The sequence below is a fragment of the Neophocaena asiaeorientalis genome, unplaced genomic scaffold (genome assembly GCF_003031525.2).
Source record: "Neophocaena asiaeorientalis asiaeorientalis breed wild unplaced genomic scaffold, Neophocaena_asiaeorientalis_V1.1 scaffold229, whole genome shotgun sequence".
NCBI classification, from domain to species: Eukaryota; Metazoa; Chordata; class Mammalia; order Artiodactyla; family Phocoenidae; genus Neophocaena; species Neophocaena asiaeorientalis.
In genome coordinates this window covers 4,035,132-4,062,162 of record NW_020174096.1, presented here as the reverse complement: position 1 = coordinate 4,062,162, position 27,031 = coordinate 4,035,132, and the positions used below count along the sequence as shown (strand labels likewise).

Genomic DNA, 27,031 nt, shown 5'->3' with positions numbered 1-27,031 from the left:
CAGTTATATTAATATATACATATTTACACTGATGAACATACTCAAGAAAAAGATGATAAACCCACAAAAAGGGATGATATCCTTAAAATGAAGCATTATTTTCCATAATAGGTGACTATTTCCCAAAACTAATGCTATTACCTTTTCCTTTTATCTAGTCTATACATACCACAACTCTAAAAGATATCTCTAGTTAGTAAACATGTAGCAGAAAAAGAATCTTCCATTTAATAAACTGGGGTTGGAGGAGGTGTAAGGTTTTTATGCTTAATATTTTAAACAAGTATAGCCCCACAATATTTACTAGCATCTATTCCTCCTTTATGCGCATTTAATAAGAAAATGGAATAAGAGACATCACTTCTACACAAGTTTTTTTCTTGAAACTACAGCTGCTGCTGGCAGAGATCTCATGACAGAATATGCTTTGTCCTTAGTAGAACAAGGAAAGATGCTGAGTATAGCTGGCAGCTTGTCCTGGCAAGAATAAGAGAAGGCACCATCCTCTCCTCTCCCTCCCCCAGATGCCTCCTGGTTCCTTGCACTCTTTACCAGCTCTTTCCCAATTCCTCCAGGGTAAGGAGAGCTGACTGTGTACTTCAAATTCTGTGAGCAGACAGGAGGCTTAAAAGCACAGGACCTGACAGCGGTTCTTCTCCCTTTCTTCTCAACTAAGCAATTTTTTGTGCTAAATGTGAAACGTTGAACAAAAGGAAATTACAAGTGCAAATACCACTCTTCCATCACATAAAAAAACTTTCTTCTATGTATGTTTCCAACCTTTTCCCTGTGATTTATCCTTTCCTCTTTCTCTTTCCTCCTCTTTTCTCACACTCTCCTCTCCTTACCTCTCATTCATCTGATCAATGGTTTGTATTCCAAAAAGACCATTATAGGAAATTGAAGAACGGCTATAGAGATGAAATCATGTATGGTGGCTTTGCTCCTGATTATAACTCTGTTCTTTAGGAATTGGGTGTGAGACTCTCCAAGGGAATATATTGTATTTGCCAGGAGTGGCAGCCAACCCAAATTGCAATTTTTCACATAATTCTATCTGCTTGCTTCATGCTCAAAGGGAAGTGTTGAGGACAATGAATGTGAAAATAGTTTGTAAGCAAGTAGAGAATATACTAAAAATTCATCAAAAATCAATTCTTATTTATATATTAGGACACTTATAGCATGTTTTTCTCCAAAGTTCCATTAACAAACATATTTTTTATTTCTAGATCAGCAGTAGATCTGCGTCGGACCAATTTCTTTTATTCTGACTTAAAGGTTGAGGAATCAGATACGAGTGTATAATTACACTATACAATTGTAATATCAGACTGATATCTGTTACTGGCAGATGATCCAAAAGGCTCAAATGGTGACACAGGGAGCGCAGCGAGGTGTAGCCAAAAGGATATTGTAAGGGAAGGCAGGATGCTGAAGTTCTCCTCTCATCTGTTCATTTACTTAAAAGTGGGCTTGGTCATATCACGTCATTTCTCAGCACCTCAGTTGCTTTCTGCAAAAGGAACTAGATGACTTCTGAGATTTTTTTTTTTAGTTCTCACACTCTACACTTCCTTTGTTCTCACAGAACTCATATTTTAGTGGCAGAAATGGGCAAGAAAACAGACAATTATAAAAGAGGGGAAATATAGAATGTTATCAAAATAAATTAAAACTCAGAATTCTGGATTTAGAGAATCAGGAGCCACACTCTACAAAGGCCCCATGAAGAGGATTTCAGTTTTTTTTAAGTTCTCCCTTTTAAAAAAATGTAATGCTATTGGACTAAGAGTTAAATGCTGTGACTATGAGATAGCAAAAGAAAATTGAATTTAATGCAATAATGGTTCTGGAATAATACTCTCTTTTTATAAATAAGTCCATCTATGGAATGATGTAATACAGCATAATCTGAAAACTGCCTCATGGGAAAATGCTAGAAGCAAACAGTATCATTGTTTAGAATACTTTATGGTGCTGAATCTCACTTGATTCTTATTAGGTTTGTTTTGCTTTGTTTTTTGCTTTGTTACTACTCATCTATTACAATAAGGAACAGTTTTTCTTCCTTTTCACATATAACATCTGATAACTTTTTTTCTAACTAAAATATAGTTGATTTACTATATTAGTTTCAGGTATACTATACTATATTAGTTTCAGGTATACAACATAGTGATTCAATGTTTTTATAGGTTATACTCCATTTAAAGTTATTATAAAATATTGGCTATATTCTCTATGCTGTACAATATATCCTTGTAGCTTATTTACTTTGTACATAGTAGTTTGTACCTCTTAAACCCTTATCCCCAGCTTGCCCCTCCACCCCATCCCCTTGTTACTGATAACCAGTACTTTGTTCTCCATGTCTGCGAGTCTCTTTCTGTCTTGTAATATTCATTCATTTGTTTTATTTTTTTTAGATTCCACATATAAGTGATAACATACAGTATGTGTCTTTAACTATCTGACTTATTTCACTAAGTACAACACCCTGTAGGTCCACCAGTGTTGTTGCAAATGACAAAATCTCATTCTTTTTATGACTGAGTGACATTCCATTGTGTATATATACTACATCTTCTTTATCCATTCATCTGTCGATGGACACTTAGGTTGCTTCTATTGATATATCTTGGCTATTGTAAATAACATCCTGATAAACTTTTGATTGGAATGTTATTTTTTCTTTTGTATAACTGCTCAATATATTTACTTCTCTCCCTGATAGCTAAATACTTCATATATTAATTTAATTGATCCACTTTTTTTTTCCTAGCCACAATCAGAGTGGAAGTGGAGGTAAGCCACACACTTTCATCAGCAGTTTCTGCAAGTCTTCAACGTTTTTGTGTGTACTAATGACAAAATGCTTTTGTCTGCAAACAATGAGGAGGATCTTAATGTGGTAGAAAGAACACTGGACTGGAAACCAATGACCTGGAGTCCAGCCCTGGCCACTGAGTGACCCTGAGCAAGTCAGTTCTTTCTTCCAAGTTTGTTATGGGTCGGTCATAGGGTGACTCCACTTCCAGTATGCCCAGGGCAGTCTTGATTTATGCCAATTGTCTGAGCACAATTTTTAGTAGTATCCCCCTTCACTTTCAGAAGTATCCTTGTTTGGATGATAACTTACATGGTCACCTTAGCTATGACTCCTAAAGACTCCTCGTTATCTCATCAACAAAATAAGGGTTACTAATACCTGACAGTGCTAAAATTCTCATCCTAAAAATCAAATGTCAAGTTGATTGTACATATTCCTGTACAGAGAAGGTACTCAATAAAGATTTGTTAAATAAATATTTGTCAAATAGAAAAGTTCCTAAGGACTATAGGATAACAAATCAAAAAAAGGTTTAACTTTTAAAATATCACATTGATGAAATGATATAGAGAAATGAAAAGTCAGCCCATCAATGTTTATAAATTCACCTTTCATTTTATTTGCTTTTCTTTACTTATATCTTGATCAGTAGCTTTTTCTGAATGTCTCTTCAGTATTAATTAAATTTTTCTTATCACCTCTCCCATCTTTTCCCACAATAAATTCTAACTCCATCTTTATTTAATTTGACTTTTTTCATAGTTATTTTCCCCCATTTCTTTCATCTCCCATGCATACTACTCTTTATTTTCCCTCATATTTTTATTACATTTCCCCTCTAAAAATTCCTTATAAGACAATGTTAAAAATAATTAATTTACCTACTACCTATGTGAGAGTGGGAAATAAAGCTAGTTTTTATTTAAATAGTTGATATGAAAGTAGGATGCTTTCTGCAATTAAATAAGACAGATTTATTATCAAATTTTGAGTGAACATTTGTGACCAAATTATAAAACTAACAGAAGACTTTTTCCCCCTAATTCACATGAAGGGATGTTCCCACCTCCCCCAGATGATGATATTTATGATGGGATAGAAGAGGAGGATGCTGTTAATGGGTAAGAATGATCAGCAAACTGCCTTTTTGCAAAGTATTGTATATACTGGAGTTGTATAGTTTTGATTTCTATTTAAAATAAAAAGCAGAAATAGCATTCCCTGTTACGTTACCAAAAATTATTTGAATGTTTAATTAACAGCATTAGTAAATGCGGAAGTGTAACTGCACACACTTCAAATGAAGTGGTATATTGTTTGGAATAACCTTGACAACTACGTCAAAAGAAGTGAAATGAAAAAGGGATAAAGGATTAGAAGTGTTGCAGATTTTCTTTTCAAACTTTTCCCTATCATTTATTTATCAATCAATAATTTATTTTTATGACAATCTGGAAAGTTAATCAGTCGCATGGCTATCCTTTGTATATTAATCATAGTTGTAGGCAACCCAAATAAACTGAGATCATATGCTCTCTGTGGCAAAACCAGTATTGAATCCTTTGGGTGTTTAAACTTTTGAAATGGTGTATTTTAAAATTTAAATACATTTAAAAATATTTTTAATCTATTAACAACTTACTTTTAATACAGTATAGCTAAATTGATGTCTAAAACTTAATCCTGACTCAGCTCGCTAGTTTAAGAACCAGGAGAAATCTACCAAATAGGAAAAAATAACTTACCTGTTTACCTAGTAGAAGCAGTACTCAAAGACCATAACCTGTAAACGTAATAGCTTCATTTTGTTCAATACAATGAGTAGCTTACAGCCTGAACGATCAAAGCAGTATAATTATAAAAAATCTGATCAATGCCTGCATGCTCCAAAGCTCCACGCTACAGGTTGAAGAGAAGAGTAACACGTGGTCCTGGGGGATTTTGAAGATGTTAAAGGGAAAAGATGACAGAAAGAAAAGTATACGAGGGAAACCAAAAGACTCTGAGTCGGACAATGAAGGTTCATCGTAAGAGTCGACCAACCACCAAATACAGTGCACGATAACAGCACTAATAATTTAATCAAATGCTGCTAATATTTAATAACCAATAACCAATTTCTGACAAACTTTTAACAGTTTAATGTGTTTTTCCCATTAGTTATTCTAGCCTCATTTACTGTGTCACCCTTAAACTCATGCATTTATATAAGAGGAGCACAAAGTATTCGAAAATCATCATATGGTTCAAAAATATATTTTGCTTTCCGTTCAAACATGTACAAACACACACACGCACAAGTGTACATACACACACCCTCACACATTCATACACACTCACCTCCATTTAGTAGGACTTTTTTTAACTGTGGCATCACATCTGAATGTTCACAATTCCAATGCCACATTTTATTATATAATATTGTATACTGACTATTCTTCAAAATACACATTCTCTTTTAAAAATTAATTGCTAGAAATAAAGGACACAATTTGGAATTTCTTTTCTCTAAGTACAGTATTTAAAGTCTTTGTAACTCTATATCACAATTGTGATATATTAATTCTACTTGAACTACATATTTATCCTATAATAAAATTATTCTAAATATCTTCAGTTCGTATAAATAAAACTAAAGCATAGATTTTACCTTTCCATACAAAAATAACCCTTTAGTATAAGTTCCATGTGTGTGAATTTGAAGGATCTTAATTACACTCGCTGGTACAGGATATCCTTATTTTATATGTGCCTAATAGATTCACCACACTTAACTGAAGTCTTTATAAGATGTTAATTCCACATAGAAGTCCTAATTTTAAACCCTTTTGTGAGACACTAAAACAACACTCAATAAACAGGACTCTTGGGCTTCCCTGGTGGCGCAGTGGTTGAGAATCCGCCTGCCGATGCAGGGGACACGGGTTCGTGCCCCGGTCTGGGAAGATCCCACATGCTGTGGAGCGGCTGGGCCCGTGAGCCATGGCCGCTGAGCCTGCGCGTCCGGAGCCTGCGCTCCGCAACGGGAGAGGCCACAACAGTGAGAGGCCCGCGTACCAAAAAAAAAAAAAAAAAAAAAAAAAAAAAAAAAAAACCCTTAAAAATTAAAAAAAAAAAAAAAAAAAAAAAAAAAAAATAAACAGGACTCTTAAAATTATAAGTAAACATAGCAAATCTTCTCTTCATGCAGCATTACTCAAATGTAGTCCTTAGAAATAAAAGAAGAGATTTTTTTTTTTGCTCTAATTACACACCAGCTAATTCTGGTTTTAGATCACTTGAACTAATGACCTTTCACACTTTACTGTAACTGTGCACCATTCTTCCAGTGATGTGTGTGTGTGTGTGTGTGTTTAAAGCTCAGAAAGTAATAAAAGCAAAGGTCTTTTTCTGTTGCAACTAAAAGCCACCCAATCCTGATTTCAAATCACTTCTGTTAATAAGCTCTCACTCTCTAGTTTCAGTGGATATTCCTCTCTTATTCACCATTCTTCTTTTGGAGATATACATGTACATATTGTTGAAACATGGTCATATAAAGATTCCTATGACCTCTGCTGATTTTGACTCTGCATTTCTATTCTTTGAGTCAAATAAACAGTTCTGGGCCTGAGCTATGCCACAGTGACTCCAGAATACTGAGACCATTTAATTACTCTGGTATGATAATATGCCCAAACTTCATAGAACAAATCTGCAAACATTGGTCTAATGGCTGTGAGCAAAACAAATCACTGGATATCTTGACTCTTGACTTTTTTGGTCAACACTGGAGTTCACAAAAAGTTTTGCTAAATTCCAGATTGATGGACAGAAGCTTGGGACTTAGCAGAGAAATGGAGGATGAGAAAGGAATGACAGTCAACAGATTAATTAGACTTTATAAGCCTCCAGGCTATTCATGTCTCTCCTAAATAAAAGACTTAATTTCTGTGTTTATATTGGTCTGATTATAACTGTGTTATCATTTTCTTTCCAGTTTCCCTTCTCCTCCTAAACAAGTGGGTAAGTAATAAAAGCTAATTGCATATTTTATATCTCACTTCTTGCAGATGAGGTAGTGGAAAGGATTGGCTATAGTCACGCTGTCTGAATTAAAGTCCTGACTCTGAAAATAATAAATTGTGTAACCTTGTCAAGTAACTGCACCTGGGATCACCACAGTTTTTCAACAGTAAAATAGTGGGAAGAGGAAATTTTAAAATATCATGAATTTTAAACAGTTCTTCCAGCCATAGGATCACTATGGAGAAAGGGCCGAGTAGGGATGGACCCCAACATTCCCCATGGACCCTCCCCACCCCAATTCAGTCAGAGCTTGGTGTATTGGACTTATGCATAAAGATTTCTGAAAACATGCCACATTATATGCCATGAAGGTCCTTCTAAATCTAAATTTCTTTGATTTTTAAAATGTATCACTTATATTGTCTTTGGAAAATTTTCCACTGCTCAATGTGAAACAGTTTCTTCTTTGTACAATTTTGATCAGCTTATTTTTTTATCCCTGCTGAGACAGATCTTTAAAGGAGTTTTCTTAATTTTACTTTGAACAAAATAAAATGTCTCACAAGAATATTCAGGGGCTTTCAAAAAGTTTATTTTGACATGTAAATAAATTGAAAGAGGGCTTCCCTAGTGGCGCAGTGGTTGAGAATCTATCTGCCTGCTAATGCAGGGAACATGGGTTCGAGCCCTGGTCTGGGAGGATCCCACATGCCGTGGAGCAACTAGACCCGTGAGCCACAACTACTGAGCCTGCGCGTCTGAAGCCTGTGCTCCGCAAAAAGAGAGGCCGCAACAGCGAGAGGCCCGCACACCACGATGAAGAGTGGCCCCCACTTGCCACAACTACAGAAAGCCCTCGCACAAAAACGCAGATGCAACACAGCAAAAATAAATAAATTAATTAATAAACTCCTACCCCAACATGAAAATAAATAGAAAGAGCAAACCAAACACAAAGATAATCTATTCTTCCAGACTGTTTATCTGATTTTGTTTTCAGTTATCAATTTGAAAATATGTAAGGCTCTAACTCAAATTGATCAATAACTGATAAGCTTATATCTTAATCTATAATTTTCAAAAAGTACTCAAGAAACTTAGCTCTTGGGCTCCCCTGGTGGCGCAGTGGTTGAGAGTCTGCCTGCCGATGCAGGGGACGAGGGTTCATGCCTCGGTCCGGGAAGATCCCACATGCCGCGGAGCGGCTTGGCCGGTGAGCCACAGTCGCTGAGCCTGTGCGTCTGGAGCCTGTGCTCCGCAACGGGAGAGGCCACAACAGTGAGAGGCCCACGTACCGCAAAAAAAAAAAAAAAAAAGAAACTTAGCTCCACAAATAGTAGGTACAAAATGGAAAAAAATGTGATCAAATAAGTAAAAAATGTGTTTCTTGTTTTAATTTTCTTTTATTCTCAAAGGTGTATTAAGTGCATGTGCATGGAATAGTAACTTTTCCCTTTCTGGAAACCAGTGATATGTAATATTTTTACATATTTATTATAGATTCTTCATATAGTTGAGCACGTTTTATCCTGTGAAATTACTTAACCTGAGTGGGAGGAAAATACACACACAAGCACACACACACACACACATATATACATACATATACAGAGCATATATATATATATATATATATGTGTGTGTGTGTGTGTGTGTGTGTGTGTACATATATACAGAAGAGGGGGATTTTTTTTTTTTGGTTGCACCGGGTCTTAGTTGCGTCAAGCAGGCTCCTTATTTGCGGCTCCCCGGCTCCTTAGTTGTGGCATGTGAACTCTTAGTTGTTGCATGCATGTGGGATCTAGTTCCCTGACCAGGGATCAACCCAGGCTCCCTGCATTGGGAGCGTAGAGTCTTATCCACTGTGCCACCAGGGAAGTCCCAAGGTGGCGGGGGGGTATTTTTTAAAGGAAATCAAATCCTTACCACTACCAGAGAGCATTTTAAACTTTCTGTGATAATCATTTCTTAAAACATTTGTACTCTCTTCAATTCATCTCTTCAGCTTAATTTTCTGTGAAGCAACTTAATAGGTGTAGAGAGGATGCATTCCTCCTGACTTTATTAACAAGAAGTCTAGGATCAAGAAAAATGTCTACATATTGGAAAAGCCATTGAACCAGTTAAGGTCATAGCAACTTTTCCACCAATACTGATTCTCAAGACCTGCTGGTATCAGAAGTGTCTTTTATTTTACAATAGTGCCACACATAATATTCCTATAAGGTAAAAGTTAATGAAGACAGATCAATGAGCAAAAAAGAGGGATAGATAGATAGATGATAGATAGATAGGCACAAAGACAAAGACATATAAATAAAGTGATGTATATTATCCTAGCACCCCAAATCCCATAAAAATCTTTACTTCAATCTCTACCTGCAGCCAATGGCCAGTAATATTGATTTGCTTGTCAGCAATCTACTAATCTTACAATTCATCACACCTGTGGATATTCAAATAATCTCAGTCACTGCTTTAGGGTTTTTTTCCTGATAACAATAGTTATTATCATTGTCACTATTTTGTTGTTGTTGTTGTTTTTCTTTTTGAGGGATATTTAACACAAGCATCAAGGAAGAGAGGAACTTCTCTCTCCCTTTTAAGGAATAGGCAGTGCTTCCAGGAGAAATGTACAGAGACCTCGGGAAAACTTATTTTGTTGTCCTTGAAACAATCTTTATATTAAAATCCCATTGAATGCTCACATCAAAATGTACATTAACAGTGTTTCAACATTTGCTATTCTGTCTTTTGTTAGACATGGGAGATGAAGTTTATGACGATGTGGATGCCTCTGATTTCCCTGTTCCACCACCAGAGATGAGGTAATTTAAATGTTCTCATTACAATGAAGTAATGAAAATCAGACGGTTTAAGAAAATTCAGCTGGAATAAAACCCCAGTGAGGGCGTGTGTACTGTGTGCCATCCTGTTGGCTTTGTCGTCCTCTCCCTGATCCCAACTCTGACCTCTCTGCCAGGTTTGTGAATGGATGGATAGCCCAGGTTCTCCTCCTCCTTCTCTCTCTCACTTCCCCTCACCCCTTCCCAGTGGTCCTTCTTCCTGTCCCCTGATTATCTTCTGACCTATGACTCACCAATGTCTTCATTCATTTATTCACTCATTCACTGGGAAAATATTTGAGAGCCTGATCGCAACTGCTCTCACTGATTCATTCGCTCCCTTTTTTACTTTTTTCTCAAAACGTTTTTTGTCTTGAACACACTGCTTAGTTTATGTCTCAATCCTAACCCACCTGCTTCAAGCCTCCTCCATCCTCCACAAGAAGATCATTTCCTTTTATGAAAAAAAAAAGAGACAGCAGATTTGTGTTTTGAAAGGACTTTTACGAGTTATGTCACTTTTTCACAAAATCATCTGATTCTCAAAGGTTCCATTCAAACAAAAACAGTCAACAGTGAATAGTGACATTCTTTAGCTTACCTAAGCCTTCAATTTAATTTTAGACAAAAGTTGTAAGAAAATCTAAAATCAATTAATAGAAGAGGAGTACCTTTTGAAAATTCTTTTGTAGTAGAAAATAACATGTTAGGATGCTTTTTTATACTCCAATAAATATGTGAGATGATCTGATACATGCTATGTATGGAAGCAAGAACACCTCTCTAGCTTTTTCAAGAAAAAAGAAAGATGAATAAAAAGATCTTGAAGTTGATCAGTTAAAGGATAAAAGTAACGTCAATGGAATACAGTAAGTGGTGTCTTCTGAGCTGTACTGGTAAAAATGCATGAGTGAACTCTAAGTCTCTGTTTTTGTCTTTTTTTTGTGTGTGTGTGGTACGCGGGCCTCTCACTGTTGTGGCCTCTCCCGTTGCGGAGCACAGGCTCCGGACGCGCAGGCTCAGCGGCCATGGCTCACAGGCCCAGCCGCTCCGCGGCACGAACCCGTGTCGCCTGCATCGGCAGGCGGACTCCCAACCACTGCACCACCAGGGAAGCCCCTCTTTTTTGTTTTTTTTTTACCAACATTGTTAAACTAATTTTACACAACAAGAGCAAGATCAAAGAAACTGAGGGGAAAATATCCTGTTATTTATATAAGAAGATCAAGTTCTACAGGCAAAACACACCAGAAATATGAAAGGAGAATCATTCTCCTTTTTCAGTTCTCCATGAAAGGAAAATCTAATCTTCAGAAATATGTTAAGTTTTAATATTCCTCACCATTGGGAAGTCGCTTCTATTCCTGACAGTTTTAAGCACATTTTTGTGTTTAATATTACTGTAGAAATGCCACCACATCCCATTAAATATCTCTCTAGGAACCCAGAGTCACCCACTGGCCCTTTTCTTTAAGCAAAATAAGCCCCAGCTGATTAAACTTTGTGCGATATGTACTAATTTCTTTCCCATTGCTTATTTTCAGAGTTTAAGGCAATCGTGTGTCTCTAACACAGCATTCTATTTTTTTAAATAAATTTCAATAAATTACGCTTAAAGAGAGCTTGTGGGGCATTTTTAACATTCATGTATATTCTGATCGCTCCAGAGTGCCAATCCGGGCCAGCGATTCCACTACTACCCAGGTACCATCAGAGAGAAGGTATGAGGGACAATGCAGAACCTAGGGCAGGACAGTGTGCTAATTCATTTCCCAGTGAATGAACTAAATTCTAAGATTCAAAAATTTTAAATAAATCAGTTACAAACAAAACTTTACCTTAGGTAATCAAAATTAATGTCAGTGTTTAAAATTTTTCATTATTCACAAATATTCTGAGTTTTTAAATTCCCTCCTACAGAGAGTCACAGCCTTTCCCTAATATCCATACTTAACCCAGGAATTGTTCACAACCTTGGTTGCAAATTAATATCACCTGGGAACTTTTAAAATATATACGTCAGTACCTGGACCGCACTCAATTTAATTAATTAGAATTTTTAATTAATTTAATTTCTGGGAATTAGACAAGGGCAGTGGTATTTTTTAAAAACTTCCCAGGTGATCCTATATGTGGCCAGGCTGGAGAATCACTACCTCAGAGCTGTTCACCTCTCTTATAATAATTGGCTTTAGTTGGTATCATGAGATGTGACCCTGGCTTTGTTTTAAGTAGATTATATATAGATAAATTTTTTAAGCCATAAAAATCAGTCTTTCACAAAGTGTTCTTTTTTAAAAAGCCTTTTCTATGACATTAGCCAAACCACTTAATTATCTAGGAAAGGTTGAAAAATATAAGGCGTTCAAGAATAGGTTGAATCATATGAAACTGCTGATATGTAACCATGTTTAAACTATACTTCAGTCATTTTATACCATTCAACATAATACATTATCTCTCACTTCCATTTTAACTCAGTCTGTATTCTTTTGAAAATCTATTCTGCATTATGAAATGTCATCATTTATTACAATGAATGTACTAGATTTCTAACAATGATAATTGAAAATGAAATTTAGCAAAAATGTAATGTTATGAATTGTCTGTTATACACTATTATTCTTATATTTTGAAACTAAATGCTATTTTATGTGTGTTCTGCCATCCTAGTCAAGGAGCCAAGGCCAAGGCAGAAGAAAAAGACCCTAAGAAACTAAAAAAGCAAGAAAAAGAAGAAAAAGACTTCAGGAAAAAATTTAAAGTATGTTTACATTTAAATATCATACAAAGTTCAAAGTGCTAATGAAAAATTTGATGATTTTTAAAAGTGTGATTATCAATATCACAGTCCTCCATCACAACTCCTCTATTTTCTACAAAATTTATTTTAGATTTAAATTTATTCCTATAAGAAATTAAGTAAACTCTCATACATGCACAATATATGTACTGTGATAATCATCTAAATTTAGCTGTCCTTTGAAACTTAATAAGAAGGTAAGCTAAAAATATAATAGATAAAAAAGATGTGAGATAGATAGATATATGTGAAATATTATTCAGCCATGAAAAGCAAGGAACTCCTGCCATTTGTGACAACAGGGATGCACCTTGAGAGCATTATACCAAGCAAAATAAGTCAGAATGACAGAGACAAATACTGTATGATATCACTTATATGTGGAATCTAAAATAACCAAACTCACAGAAATCAAGAGTAAAATCATGGTTACCAGAGGAGGGGAGCATGGGGAGATGTCTGTCAAAGGGTACAAATACTCAGTAGTTAGATGAGTAAGTTTTAGGGATCTAATTACAGCACGGTGCTTATAGTTAGCAATACTGTATTATATACATGGAAGTCCCTAACGGAGCAAATCTTAAATGTTCTCACTATAAAAAAAGAAATGGTAATATTGCGAGGTGATCAAGCCAATAGAATTTATTTTCTGATTGTTATCATTTTGCAATATATGAGTGCGACAAATCAACACATGCATTACATCTTAAATTTAAAAAAACTTTTTATTTTAAAAATAATTATTAGGGGCTTCGCTGGTGGTGCAGTGGTTGAGAGTCCGCCTGCCGATGCAGGGGACATGGGTTCGTGCCCCGGTTCGGGAGGATCCCACATGCCGTGGAGCGGCTGGGCCCGTGAGCCCTTGCCGCTGAGCCTGCGCGTCCGGAGTCTGTGCTCCGCAATGGGAGAGGCCACAACAGTGAGAGGCCCGCGTACCGCCAAAAAAAAAATAATAATAATAATTATTATTAGGTTGGTGAAGTTATGAGTGATTTTTCTCCAAAGAAGTTTTTGTTATTTTTTGAAAACAAGGAACTAGTTATTTAACAAAGATTTTCTTAATAAATCTGTCAATAAATGAATTACTTTAATAATACACATCAATCAATAAGGTAAATGCTTTTCCTTATTTTTCCAGTATGATGGTGAAATTAGAGTCCTCTATTACACCAAAGTTGCACCCTACTTAACTTCTAAAAAGTGGGGGAACAGAGATCTACAGGTGAAGCCTGGAGAATCCCTGGAAGTTATACAAAACACAGATGATACAAAAATTCTCTGCAGGAACGAAGAAGGAAAATGTAAGTCACTATTTATTCTTTATCGATAGGACACCCCAGAATTTAACGACTAAACAAGTCTTAGTGATCACTCCTATTTGTATTAACTGTTTTTGCTCCATGCTTTGTGAGTTGTGGAAAACATTAAGAAACTGGAGACCTTGATGTGCTGGAATCAATGTATTTTACTTTAATTTTTTTTTTTTCATTTCCCACCTGCTATATTTGGCACTGAGTTGCCAAAGTTATGCCAAATGTGTGCTTCTGGAAATGTGGTCCCCCAGACCACCAGCATCAGAAAACTCCTGTGTGTATTACAATTCTAACACCCTGGACCCACCCTTGACTTGCTGAGTCATGTACTCTGTGGGTCAGACAGAGTCTGTGATCATAACGGCTTCCCTAGTTTGCTCCTACATACACTAAAGTGAGAACCACTCTGCTAAAGTAGTGAGTGGTTCTTGCTCTGGTCTGGTTTGAAATTATATCGCATATGTCACACCTAGAATCTCCAGTTTTCCTACCTTGCAAATTCACTTGTTTTCACTTCCTGTTCGGCCACATTTAATATGACATTCTATTCCAAATAAACACAAGAGTGTCCTGTCCTCTCTGACTTTCTGAGCTACTAAAGCTGGCAGATGGAAATGTTTTTGTCCAGTTTTAAAAGGAAGCTTATTTCATTTAACGTCCAGGGAAGAGTAAGTCAAAATTATGTTGTCCTATACTTAAAATTGAATGGCCAACATGGCTGTCCCATATCAGCTCGGTAAGTCTGCACGGAAAACACAAACTCTGAGTTCAATTTTAATGACAGGAAGGTGACTCAGGGACAGGAACCGAAGTAGATGTTTTAAGAATAAAATACAGTGACTCAAGGGTGGGGAAAATGGATCTAAAGCTTTTATGGAAGGGGTGTGGTTGGCTTTAAAAGAAAAAAATGGAATGTGGGTGCAAAGGATAAGAGACAGGGGTATGTAGCATTACGACTTGAAGGTTACTGGAGATAATTCAAAGATGGAGCTCCAGAAGACAAAGAAAACCCCCATTCAGACCTGGATTTGTGAAGATGTACCCCAAGGAATAGTCTTAAATGCAGAATAACTACATGCTTTAAAAGGTCATCAAAATATTTTAAAATGTTCAAATTTTTAAAATTATTAAATAAGTTATGATAAATATATAAACTGTGTATTTTCCAGGGTGATTATGATAGCATGAGGAAATTCTCATGATACAACAGTGAGAGGAATAAGAAGCCTGCTTAAAGTAGGATAGGATTTATTTACAGCCATGTTAAAAAATATGTAAATAAAAGAAACCAAACTAAAATCCTGATAGTGGCTGATTAGGGTGATGGGCCTAAATGATATGTTTCCTTCCCTCTACTTTCCAAATTATTTCACATTTTTCACAACAGAGAATTGTTCTAGTACTTGTCATGTGGACCTTTCTCCAGAGGACAAGCTTCAGACTTATCTTGACCTGCTGTCCTGAGATTTCTGTCCCCGCAACAAATCCCATCTAGAGCAATGCTCCTCGACTCCGAAGTACATACACTTCACGTGGGGATCTTGTTAAAAATGCAGATTCTAACTTAGTAGGTCTGAGGTAAGGTGTTTTCCCAAGCTCGCAGGTAATTGATGCTGCTGGTCCGCAGAACATACTCTGAGTAACAGGATGTAAATGACCTCAGCAACAAACATGTATAGATACAGATGAGCAGATGTAGATTCAGCATCAAAAACAGAAATTCAGAGGAGACTCCTACCTAGGAGCCAGTAGACCTTAAGAATGAGGAAAAGCAACAGCCATTCTGGGATAATTTGTAATCTGCTATCATTTTCTACTTCGACCTCAATAATTCTAAATACTGCTATGAATACTGGAGGACTCCTATCCTCTTAGAATTTATCATCTGTTAAAAATGAGAGGTGAAAACATTACATGACATCCTGGTAGATAAAATCAAGAGTTCCTTGTAACTTTTCTCTTCTTTTTTTTTTTCTGTGGCAGGACCAATGCACTTTACAATTCTCAAGCTCACTGATAACTAATTCAATTCTTAGGTGGTTTTAGGGTCCACCTCGAACAGAATGAAAACCAGATGATTATATCAGTAGCACTTGCGTACTAGTTGTTTTTTATTTATAGACTTTCTTTGGCCAGGACTTTGTCTTAGTTTGGCTTTCCCATTTGGGAGGAGATTCTGGGATACTCCCATGAGCATGTGGAGAAGTAGACTGGGAAGAGAAGGCAGCTAATAAAATCTTGTTAATAAACTGGGAAGAGAAGGCAGCTAATAAAATCTTGTTATCAAAAAAAGGTACACTTGGGTAGTAGGAGTTTAATCAGTTGGGAAATCGGAGTGGCAGTGTTATCCCATCTGGTGGGAAACAAACTGGGGTACTTATACATCAACTCCGTGTCCATCAGGAATTGAAGCCTACTCCTGGGCAGGTGGGAGGGCCACCAAGAGCATCTACGATTTCATTATTCCACGATTCAATGATCATATCTGCTTAATTTCCCTTTTATTTTTCCAAATCTCTTGCTTTTCTTAATTTTTCTAAAACTGCTTGTTAGTCCTTCCTTGAACTGGATCCTTAACATGTTTAATTTTCTTAATTTCTGATCTATTCCTCAAATACCTCCATAGGATTTGGGACAATTGTTGTATGGATTTAACCCTTCCTCACCTGGATTATTGCAATAGCCTTTCAAATGCTATGTCTCCCTTACCCTTCTCTCAGCCAATCCACTCACCATACTGTTACCCAAATATTATTTTTAAAAACATGAAGTCTTTAGGGTTAGTATATAAAGCCCTTTGTGATCTAGCGTCACCTTATCAACTATTTCCCATCTGCAACTAACACTCCAGAAATGTAAACTACTCATTTGTCATTCCCTGAATAGATTATGCTATTTCATCCTTCTATGCTATTTTATTCTACTTGGAATGCCCATAAATTATCTATTAAAAACAACCCAGTTGTCATCTAAAATTGGAAGCACACTCACTCCCTCCTCTGCAGCCACCCTAACACAATTAATCTCTCCCTTGCTGCACCATGCCACTACTGTTATTGCGGTCACCGTCCTTACTGTTTTTCCAATCTATTACTCTTATGAGACGGAGCTTGAGAGTAGCTTCAGTGGAATGTTCTCAACACTGTATTGCCAACACATTCTACACTGCCTGGCACCTTGTTTGGGGCTTGCTGAATTGAGTATAACAATTTGGAGATTGCAGTTGTATAACCAGATGAAAATCTGACATACTGACATTCACAGGAAGAAGTCCGTTGAATAGTTTAACTTGTTAGAAGACAGAAGTTCTCTGTCTTAGCCATAGTGATGTGGTTCACTTGTTGTGTATCATTTGGGAGACTCTGAATCTTTCAGTTCCTTTTTTCTACATCTAATTAGCAGTAACGACATTTGCAGTCCAACATCACGATGACCCTAACATTTTCCTTACTTTCTATTCTTCTTTAATCCATCCAAAAAAAAAAAAAAGAAAACCATAGTTTACTTAAACCTAATTTGTAATGATAGATATGAGAGGCTAAATCATTAACAGTAATCCCTTCCCACTGTGGAGTAGAGTACAAGCCACTTTTACAGGCATTATCACATTTGATCAGGTCTCACCCACTGACTTGTAGAAAAGCACGTTGTAGAGGCATTGAGATCTTAAATATATATGTCTGGCACGTTCCCAAATGTCTAGAATTTCTCGCTAATGTTTGTGCATGTTCCTCAACTCAAAGTCTCATAAGCTGTGAGTTTTCCCACCTCCTGTCACTGGAGAAAATTTTTCTACAAAAAAGTGTGGAATGAGACATGAGCTGAGTTGTGATCAAAATGTTGTCCATTTCCTTTGGGCACCAAAGGAAGGGGAATTTTAAAGGTGTTTTGGGTGTCCCCAAATCCAATTGATGATTTCTTTGCTTAGGTAATTTTGGTTTCGATTTTAAAACAACACATGTTCACTGAAGAAAATTTTTGTATTCAGAAATTTAATGTCACCTGATTTGAAGCCCTAAAAATAAGTAGGGAGAGAAAAAGAGAGAGGGCAAGAGAACATTTTTATAGAACTAGGATAATAATTTATATTTAGCATTATACACTGCATTTTGTTTTTAATTTCTATTACATTATGAGCATTTTCTCTTGAAGTCGGACGTTGTTCCACTTGCCTTAGTAAATCTATGCAGTATGACTTTATTGTTTTTAAACTGCGTGAGGCCAAATTGAGTAAGTTTAACTTTATTTCTGGACTTGCTCACAACAAACGAAATAATAAGGAAATAATAAAATTTGTCATTTTTATTGAGTAAAAAATTTGAAAATATTAGAACAAAGATATTTTTTCCAAAGATGGTTTTGTATATCCTTGGTAATTTTATATTCACAACACCCTTCTGAAAGGTGAGTCATTAGTCCTGCGACACACCTGCACTGCAGCAAGTAAATGTTTTGGGAAGAAATTAGCTGGCACATATGGTGGGTGGGTGTTACTTTCTTAACCAACTCTACCCACCACATATTTCAAAACATTTGTTTCAAGTCACTGTGTTCTGCTCTATGAATGTGAGATTTCCTAATGATAATTTCATATTACGTGTGAGCATCCCTGGTGTGCCAGTGCCCATGATATTATAGAGCTAACTAAACACAGCAGCCACTCTGCATGTTACAGAACTATGATGAGGTTTTCTGTTTATTTCATTTGTTTGTATTTTTCATGACATTCCCTATGATGAATGTTCATGGAACATGTGAGCAGAGAACATTTTTCTACTGCAAAAAAAAAAAAATTTGTGTCTAGGAACTATCATGGAGAAGTTGTTTAAAACTCCATGGTAAGACACTTGTTTTGACACTGTCATGAATCATGCTTGTAATAGAATGAAGTTTCAGCACAGATTTTTAAAGGTACTAGACAGCAAAACCTATGCTGTATTAAAAGTCGTTAACCCTACAAAAGTGCTATATAATAGTGATTTCATAGTTTATGAGCCCCAAATGATCACATCATTTCAGGCAACTAAAGTAGAGCAGCACAGTACCATCCCACACCCCAACCCCTTGATAAGTTTGTTCTTAAATAATATTCACAATCGTTGATGTTTATGTAGCTCACACAATAACAAAAACAACAAAACGGCAACAATGTTAGAGCTTTCAACAAAAGAAAAAGCTGCTCCATAGAACTCTTGAAGAGTCAAGATATAGGAGGAAATGTAATAGGGATTTGAGAAGCTAGGAAAATATATTTTTTTATAAATAAACTTTGTGAGGTTAGGTAATTAAGCTCTATATCATGAGTTATTAACTTTGGTCATTGAAAGGACTGTTTTATGCCTAATTACAGATAGTGTTTTATCCAGGTCTACACAATTTTAGCATAACTGAGTTTTAAAAAGTAGATGACCTACAAGCACAAGAAAATAAAAACCTTTTACTTCCAGAAATGGTGATTATATTCTCTTTGTTTTGGATTTTGTTTCTCTTGACCTTCTAAATATTTTTTACAAACAACAACAGAAATATACTTGAGGCCAGAATAATTCCAATCTCTGGCAATATTTTCTTACTTCTTATACATTTCTCTAATTGTCTACATGCTAATTTTAGTTCAGACACTTTACAAAGCCCAGACAACTCACAATGAGATTGATTTCATCGTTAAAGGCTTCAGTCGTTATTTTAAAATTATTAATTTAAACATGAATATCAATGGGAACACTTACTTGTATTGTTTTATTTTCCAATTTGTTTTAAGAGAAAATTCAAAATGAAAACATAACCACCAATTTTAACTAACGAAAAAAAAAACTTTGTGACTCTTACTGTCTGTAGAAATGGTTCACACTTTATGTTAGCCCTAAACAGAAGTACGAGTAAAGACAGACTTCAATTATTGGAAGCCTGACACAAAATCCACACTTTGTTCAAAAAGTCTGTTATTTGCACAGAGTTTCTCTTTTGAGAGACACACATAGAGTTGAATTTGTTAGAGATGAGATTATCCCCCTTTAAAAATTGCGCTAAATGATGATGTCTACCTTAACTATTTTTTAAAGTTTGTTAACGTGAAATGACTGAAAGAACTGTGGAATCAAAGTCTACCCAAGGATCATAGATATTAATTTTAGATGACCTTTATATTAATTTTTCCACTTCTTTAATTGAAATAAAAAGGAAGGTATAACATTGTCTAATTTTTCATACTCTGAGAAAAATATTACTTATTGTACTTTTATCATTTTGACATATGCTTCATTACTGCCATGCTGCAGGAATTCAGAGATAACTTCGATTCTTTATTTTCCAAATATGATTCTTATGAACAACTTTCATCAACAAGTAGTTAATTTCTTGACAAAATATTTTGGTGGAATTGTTTTTACCCTGGAATATTTCAAGGGAAAGTTCATTCTCTTCATTTTTAATCCACAATTTCAGTTGTATGATTCTAACTTTAAAAAAATTTTGCATGTTAAATCAATGGCAATATGATATTAGTATGTTTATGTAAGTTTATTAACGTTGGTATTAATTTTTGCTTGTGAGCTTCCTGCTTTATCATTTTTTACACATTTACTCTTATTTAGAACCAAAACTAGATCTGAGGTGGAGCAAAACCAATAGACTGACTCAGTGAAAGAAGTTATTTAGAAGCTGTATTGACAAGACTATAAATGGTACTAATATCAAGCATACAACAGTGGCTAGGTGCTAACACAAAACCAATAATTCCAAAGGCTGGTAACATTAATTAGATGTCAGCAGACATTTTCTTAAGAAAAATAGCCCATATGTTTTCTTAGGAGTATTTTGCACAAGAGGAGCAAAAATAAAGTGAAAAAAACTTTGCTTTCTTGTATAAAATGTTTATTTTCCATTTAACAGAGGAATCACTAGAATCCCTGATATGTGCTCTTCTAATAGTTATTTATTCCATGAAAGATGAAAATGCAAACATCGACGCTCTGTATGTGCTCTTCTAATAGTTATTTATTCCATGAAAGATGAAAATGCAAACATCGACGCTCTGTATGTGCTCTTCTAATAGTTATTTATTCCATGAAAGATGAAAATGCAAACATCGACGCTCTGTCGAATGGCAAAAGCAATAGTGAAAGATCTTTCACGCTCATTATAAGAGAGGTGTTTCGAAACCATTTAGAATGCACACTCCCCCAAGTACACACTAGATTGCGGATCTGAAAGGGGAATGGAACACAGTTCTGACTGTTCAGTATAATAAAATTTGAAAAGTTAAGTCTTAGACCTGGTGATATTTAAAATCCCTACCTGTGACCTACTTTTTTCATAGAAGAAATTATGCTTAATAAATTCTTAAAACTGTGTCAACTGGGTAACACCTTAAAGAAATAGATTAAAATGTGAAAGAAGATTATGCTACGACCTACAGTAGCTTAGAAAAGAAAATATTGGTTTTTAATTTAAGGGGGAAAGGAGGAAAGATTGTAAATGGAGGAAAAGAGTCATGTAGGAGAGAGAGAGAGAGAAAAAAGTTAGAGAGAAGAGGAAAAGTTGTAAAGCAGAAACTAACACACCATTGTAAAGCAATTATACTCCAATAAAGATGTTAAAAAAAAAAAGGAAGGAGAGAAAAGTGGACACAAATAAGAAAAATAAGTCATATTTGGAGATAGATATAATTATTCAATATATTATATCATATTCTTTTAATTATTAAATTCTATTTCAATTTCTTTAAAAATAGTAGGGATTTTTCTAGTTTGTACTGTTAATAAAATTTATTTTCTTTTTCTTTCTTAGACGGTTATGTCCTTCGGAGTTACTTGGTAGACAAGTAAGCCCATTTTCTTCTACTACTATACTTCTGAAAATAATTATATGCTTTTCTTTAAGAAAGTTTCCTAATATCACTTACATAATATAATCTACTAAACTATCATAAATAAATTTTAAAACAATATGCTATACTAATGTCAATATGGTAGTACCCATAACGAAGTTAGTTTTGATAAAGTGTCACTCTTTTAAATATAAAGGAGGAGCCCTTCTCATTCATGATTATACAGTTCATAGTTTTAGATATTCATTGGATACACACATTGCAAATATTGGAGACAGGTCAAAACCACTAACACTTTGCATTTCACTAGCTATTAATGCAGTTGATTGAATTGAATTAATCAGGTATCGATTAGTGTCTGCAGAGTAGGTACAAATATCGCCTGTAAACGGTTTATGGCTTGGCACCTAACTGAAGGCTTTTCTTTACTCACACTAGGCATAGTAGAGTATTAAGTTGCCTTTTTTGGAAGCATGCCAGAAAAAGATAGCGGTCAATGATTCTTCTATTTTTATGAATAGGACATTGTCACAGTCTGGTACTAGTGCTATTAGAGTCCACCCACAATGTTATAAGATCCTATTCCAAGTAAACCAGTGCAAGAAATGAACTCCATTATCAGGGTAGGTCATATACCAATACAGAGATTTACAGAATTCAGCATGATTAAGAAATCAAGGACGATTCACAAACTGTATCCATAAATAACCTGACACCAATCAGAAAGAGGCAAAACAATGTTAAGGGCTCTGTCAGCAAACCAGGAAAGAGTCAAAAGAAAAATAATCACAATACTTTTATTTTCCTCAGAGTATTAATCACAGTAGTAGGCATGGGACTTTTCAATAGGTTTTACTCTATGAAAGATACAAATTTCAAGGAAAGAATGCGTGACAAATAACGGGACCACGTCTTCATCAGTGATTACTACAGGATGATTAAGAGAGAATTCAGAAAGTGTACTTTCTAAGTAATTATTGCTTTACTACCTATTGAAGTGAATACTTAATAAAAGTTTATTGAATGAATAATAGAAAAAAATCTGTCCTCTTTGCATTTGTATCAGATTTCCATTAGCCAAATCCTCCCTCAACCTCAGAGAAAGGATCCAAACAGAAGACCTAGGGAACTCACAGCATCTGCCATAGTTGGCAGCAATTTGAAAAGCCTGCTGCTGCTTCCATGATAAATGCACAGAGGTAGTATAGGAACCAAGAGTAGGTCTGGTCTAAATGACAAAGTCACCTTACATTTGTGTATCCTACGTTTCAAGGCTATATTAATATTTATAATTCTTTCTACTTTAATTACTTGCATATCATTCTCTCCTCCATTAGATTATAAGTTTCTTGAAATAAAAACTGTGTCTTACTTATATCTCCTGGTACATAGGAGGGACTCAGTGTGTGTGCAGAATAGAATATTTCACAAAGATTCAGGACCAGATAAAACCTAAAATGTGTAAAACTCACCAGAACGATTATTATGGCTGCCGCCTATAACCACAAATATTTTTTAAATTATATAACATAAGAATCACCATACAGTGACCTCCTTGGCAGTCCAGTGGTTAAGACTCCATGCTTCCAATGCAGGGGACATGGGTTCGATCCCTGGTCGGGAAACTAAGATCCCACATGCTGCGCGGCATGGCCAAAAACTTTAAAAAGTAAAAAATAGGACTTCCCTGCTGGCGCAGTGGTTAAGAATCCGCCTGCCAATGCAGGTGACATAGGTTCGAGCCCTGGTCCGGGAAGATCCCACATGCCGTGAAGCGGCTGGGCCTATGCGCCACAGCTACTGAAGCCTGCGTGCCTAGAGCCCATGCTCCGCAACAAGAGAAGCCACTGCAATGAGAAGCCCACGCACCACAACGAAGAGTAGCCCCCGCTCGCCACAACTAGAGAAAGTCTGGCGTGCAGCAATGAAGGCCCAACGCAGCCAAAAATAAAATTAATTAATTAATTAATTATAAATAAATAAATAAAATATATAAATAAAAAAAGAATCACCATACAAACCATATCCTGGCTGCTTATTTTGTAACCAATATTTATATATTTTAAATTAATATTTACAAATTATAATTAGAAACATTGCAGAAAGCATGCACCCATTTCCTATGCCAAATATTTCTGTATTTGATTCAACATTTGAAGTTCAAGTGAAAGTAGTATAAATCTGATATTACTGAACATAAAGAATCCATCACAGTTTTGGATTAGGGCCCCCAGTGGAGTACTGTGCCGTGATTTTTCAGTTTGTTCAGTTCAACAAACGCTACTGACCAAGGACAGCTGTGTGCTAGGCTTATAGTTCTATCTAAAGATGAGTAAGGCATGGTCTATGCTCTTGGGGCATGTTTTCATTATTCTGTATGTCTATGATATGGAATAAATTGTGTGTGTGTGTGTGTGTGTGTGTGTGTGTGTGTGTGCTATAAGAATGAAACAGAGGATTAGATTAAATCAATGAAAGGAGATACAGATGAATATGAAATTTCTTCCCACTTATAAATGTAACTTCTCACCCTTAAATGCCTTATGTCACATAAAATCACATTATTAAACTTATAACCTAAATATTGCTTTAATGTTAAGAAGATTCTTTCTTTAAAATAAAATTTATTTTCTACATTTACAGTGATGGAGAGATTTATGACGATATTGCTGATGGTAAGTCTCACGTGGCATCCAGCACAGAGAACAGTCATGGTGAATTTACTGTTCTTACAAATACTGAAAATAGCTTGCTGGATTAATTAGAGCCTTCCAATCTGATTAGAATTTGAATCACCTGAAAATGTTAAGAAAGGTAAATGCCATGGTATAATGAAATAAAATTATTTTTGAACATGACTGAAAATCAAGGAAAAATCTCTTATTTATTTTCTTTGAAAGCAGAAGAATGAAATATTAGTGTATTTTTCATTATACCATGAATCTTAATAAGAATTGCTTTATCCACAAAAACATTTGTGCCTCGACAATAAGTAGGTACTTATTTCATAACCTGTATTACTCACTAGTATTATCTAAGCATTGTACATTTCTAAATTATGATCTAAAACATTAATCTCACCTGAAATGAAGCATAGTGTTAATTATGTTCCTTTTAGTCTCCTTTTAAATGTATGATTCTTACTGATACCTAATATTTTCAACCTCATTCAGAATTACTATCAAAAAGTACATTTAATTAAGTACCAGGTAAAATAATCTTGAGCCTCATTTTGATAGAGAATAGATTTGTCCAGAAACTTTGTTTGGAAAAGTACACTGAGCAATGAATGTTAAATAAATATATGGCCTTCGATTTAAATGCTTTTTCATAAAGTGAGACAATTCTCCTATTTTTATCCTAAACCAGGAGAGTATGAATCATTTACATTTACAGTGTTGGAACACTTAGAGGATATGTATTTTGTGTAACTAATTTAAATTTGTATTTTCTTCTTTTAGGTTGCATCTATGACAATGACTAGTTCTCAGCTTTGGTCATTCTGCTATGTTCATTTGATGACAATGTGAAGTCTGTGTTTTAATTGTCCTATGTTATCGGGTATCATAGAAAATGAATGCACAAAACTAGTTATTACCATTTGTTATAAAATTATGATTATTTTTATACATTTTGAGATTTTGGACTTAGAAAATGATTTCCCTGCTTAATCAACATCTTGGAAGACTGCATCAATGAGATGTAAGAAATATTAAATACCCAGTTCTGCCTCAGCTACAATTATGTAAGCACTTCTTTTAGACCATCAATAGACAACTCTCCCTTCCGGAAAAAAAAAAAATCTTTTGAGAAAAAATGGCTGTTGTCTAAAGAAATATAAAGAACAACAAAAATATAAGGAAGGAAATCTTTAAACTTTTCATAAGAAGAAAAACTCTTGTTTGTACTTCTAATGATTCTATCTTATATTCTCTATTCAAATTATCTATCTTTTAAAAGGCAGGGCTGTCTCCACTCTTACCGGTGGGTTAAATGTTTTCAAACATTATAGTAGTAGCAGAACTTTTGTATAAAGTTTACCATATAATTCTGTTTAAAATACTGTTGTAACTAGAGTAGATATGAATGAAGACCACCCCAAAATTATGAAGAATGGAAGAATGGAGTTCAAAATTGACTAGCCTTTCATGGCACCTCTTTACTATGAAGACTCTTTTAAAGGTTTCTGTTTTTGTTTCTCTATTACCCCTATGGAAAAAAAATTTTAAACCACTTTACTGGAAAGTTGGCCAGCAGAGGAAATACAAATTAATAAACCTTAGCGTTTGGGCTGGGGTATTTCCTATTGGTACGTACTCAACCAAAAATAACCCCAAAACAAAATGTGAAGCATTTGGGTTCCAAATGCTAAGAACACTAAACACCACGATACAAAATGCAGAAACCTAACACCCAAGAAAATAGCATATTAGGAAATTTTTTCACAGCTTCCAAAATATGAATCGAGCAAATCCTAATGCTGGCTCTGCTATTAATGAGCCATGATGTGTTATTGGATAAATTATTTATCCTCCTCCTAGTTTTCTCATCTGCAAATTTCAGGATTAGACTAAGTCAATTTTTCCCAACGTTTTCACTATCAGTTACCTCAAATGCCTTTAATCCTCCCTCTACCCTAGCCCTGTGTTTCAGAAGTTTTGCTGATTTTTAAAACTCATTGATTAAATAATGATTAATGCATTATCCATGTTTTAATATTGCAGAGGCCCATTGGAGAGTCTGAAGAGTAGCCCCACTGAATTGAAATAATTTCAAGTAATTGTAAAGAAACTCAAAGTCTTCATGTGGGTAAAGTGGGATTTCTATTAGGTGCTTTGAAATTTAAAAATAGATCATCAACTACTATTGTTCAATGTGTATACTCTGGGGGTCTGAGGCCCCCAAATTAGAAGCCACTAATCTCAAAGACCCCCTCCAATTATGAAATATTTTGATGTCTACTTTTTGATAGGGAGAGCCAGTATTTGCTCACGTGATGAATTTATTTTAATACTAGATAAAATTACAGCATCCAGAAGTGGTTTTTGTTTGTTACATTTGGTAACAAATATACAACATACACTGACATTATGTTTCCAGTAATTTTATCTTCTGATTGAGAATGGTATAAACTCAATACAATGTCAGTTTTGGGGTTTTTTTGTTTGTTTGTTTGTTTGTTTGCTGTACGCGGGCCTCTCACTGTTGTGGCCTCTCCCGTTGCGGAGCACAGGCTCCGGACGCGCAGGCTCAGTGGCCATGGCTCACGGGCCCAGCCGCTCCGCAGCATGTGGGATCCTCCCGGACCGGGGCACGAACCCGTGTCCCCTGCATCGGCAGGCGGACTCTCAACCACTGCGCCACCAGGGAAGCCCCAATGTCAGTTTTTAAAATTCTAAA

The 27,031-nt window shown here is 35.4% G+C and overlaps 1 protein-coding gene across 4 annotated transcripts in view; it reads left to right on the top strand.

Annotated features, from left to right (window-relative positions):
- FYB1 (FYN binding protein 1) overlaps positions 1 to 26,786 on the top strand; it is a 169,322-nt gene extending 142,536 nt beyond the window's left edge. For 3 of the 4 annotated variants that reach the window (XM_024754596.1, XM_024754597.1, XM_024754598.1), the window contains exons 10-19: positions 2,786 to 2,808; positions 3,888 to 3,954; positions 4,726 to 4,860; positions 6,813 to 6,838; positions 9,603 to 9,669; positions 12,361 to 12,451; positions 13,629 to 13,791; positions 21,592 to 21,625; positions 24,275 to 24,306; positions 25,093 to 26,786. In XM_024754596.1, the coding sequence (XP_024610364.1) occupies positions 2,786 to 2,808; positions 3,888 to 3,954; positions 4,726 to 4,860; positions 6,813 to 6,838; positions 9,603 to 9,669; positions 12,361 to 12,451; positions 13,629 to 13,791; positions 21,592 to 21,625; positions 24,275 to 24,306; positions 25,093 to 25,115 (661 nt within the window). In that variant the 3' untranslated portion in view covers positions 25,116 to 26,786. The remainder of the gene's footprint in view (positions 1 to 2,785; positions 2,809 to 3,887; positions 3,955 to 4,725; positions 4,861 to 6,812; positions 6,839 to 9,602; positions 9,670 to 12,360; positions 12,452 to 13,628; positions 13,792 to 21,591; positions 21,626 to 24,274; positions 24,307 to 25,092) is intronic. The other variant, XM_024754595.1, reaches the window with a different exon arrangement.
- Positions 26,787 to 27,031: the final 245 nt, after the last annotated feature.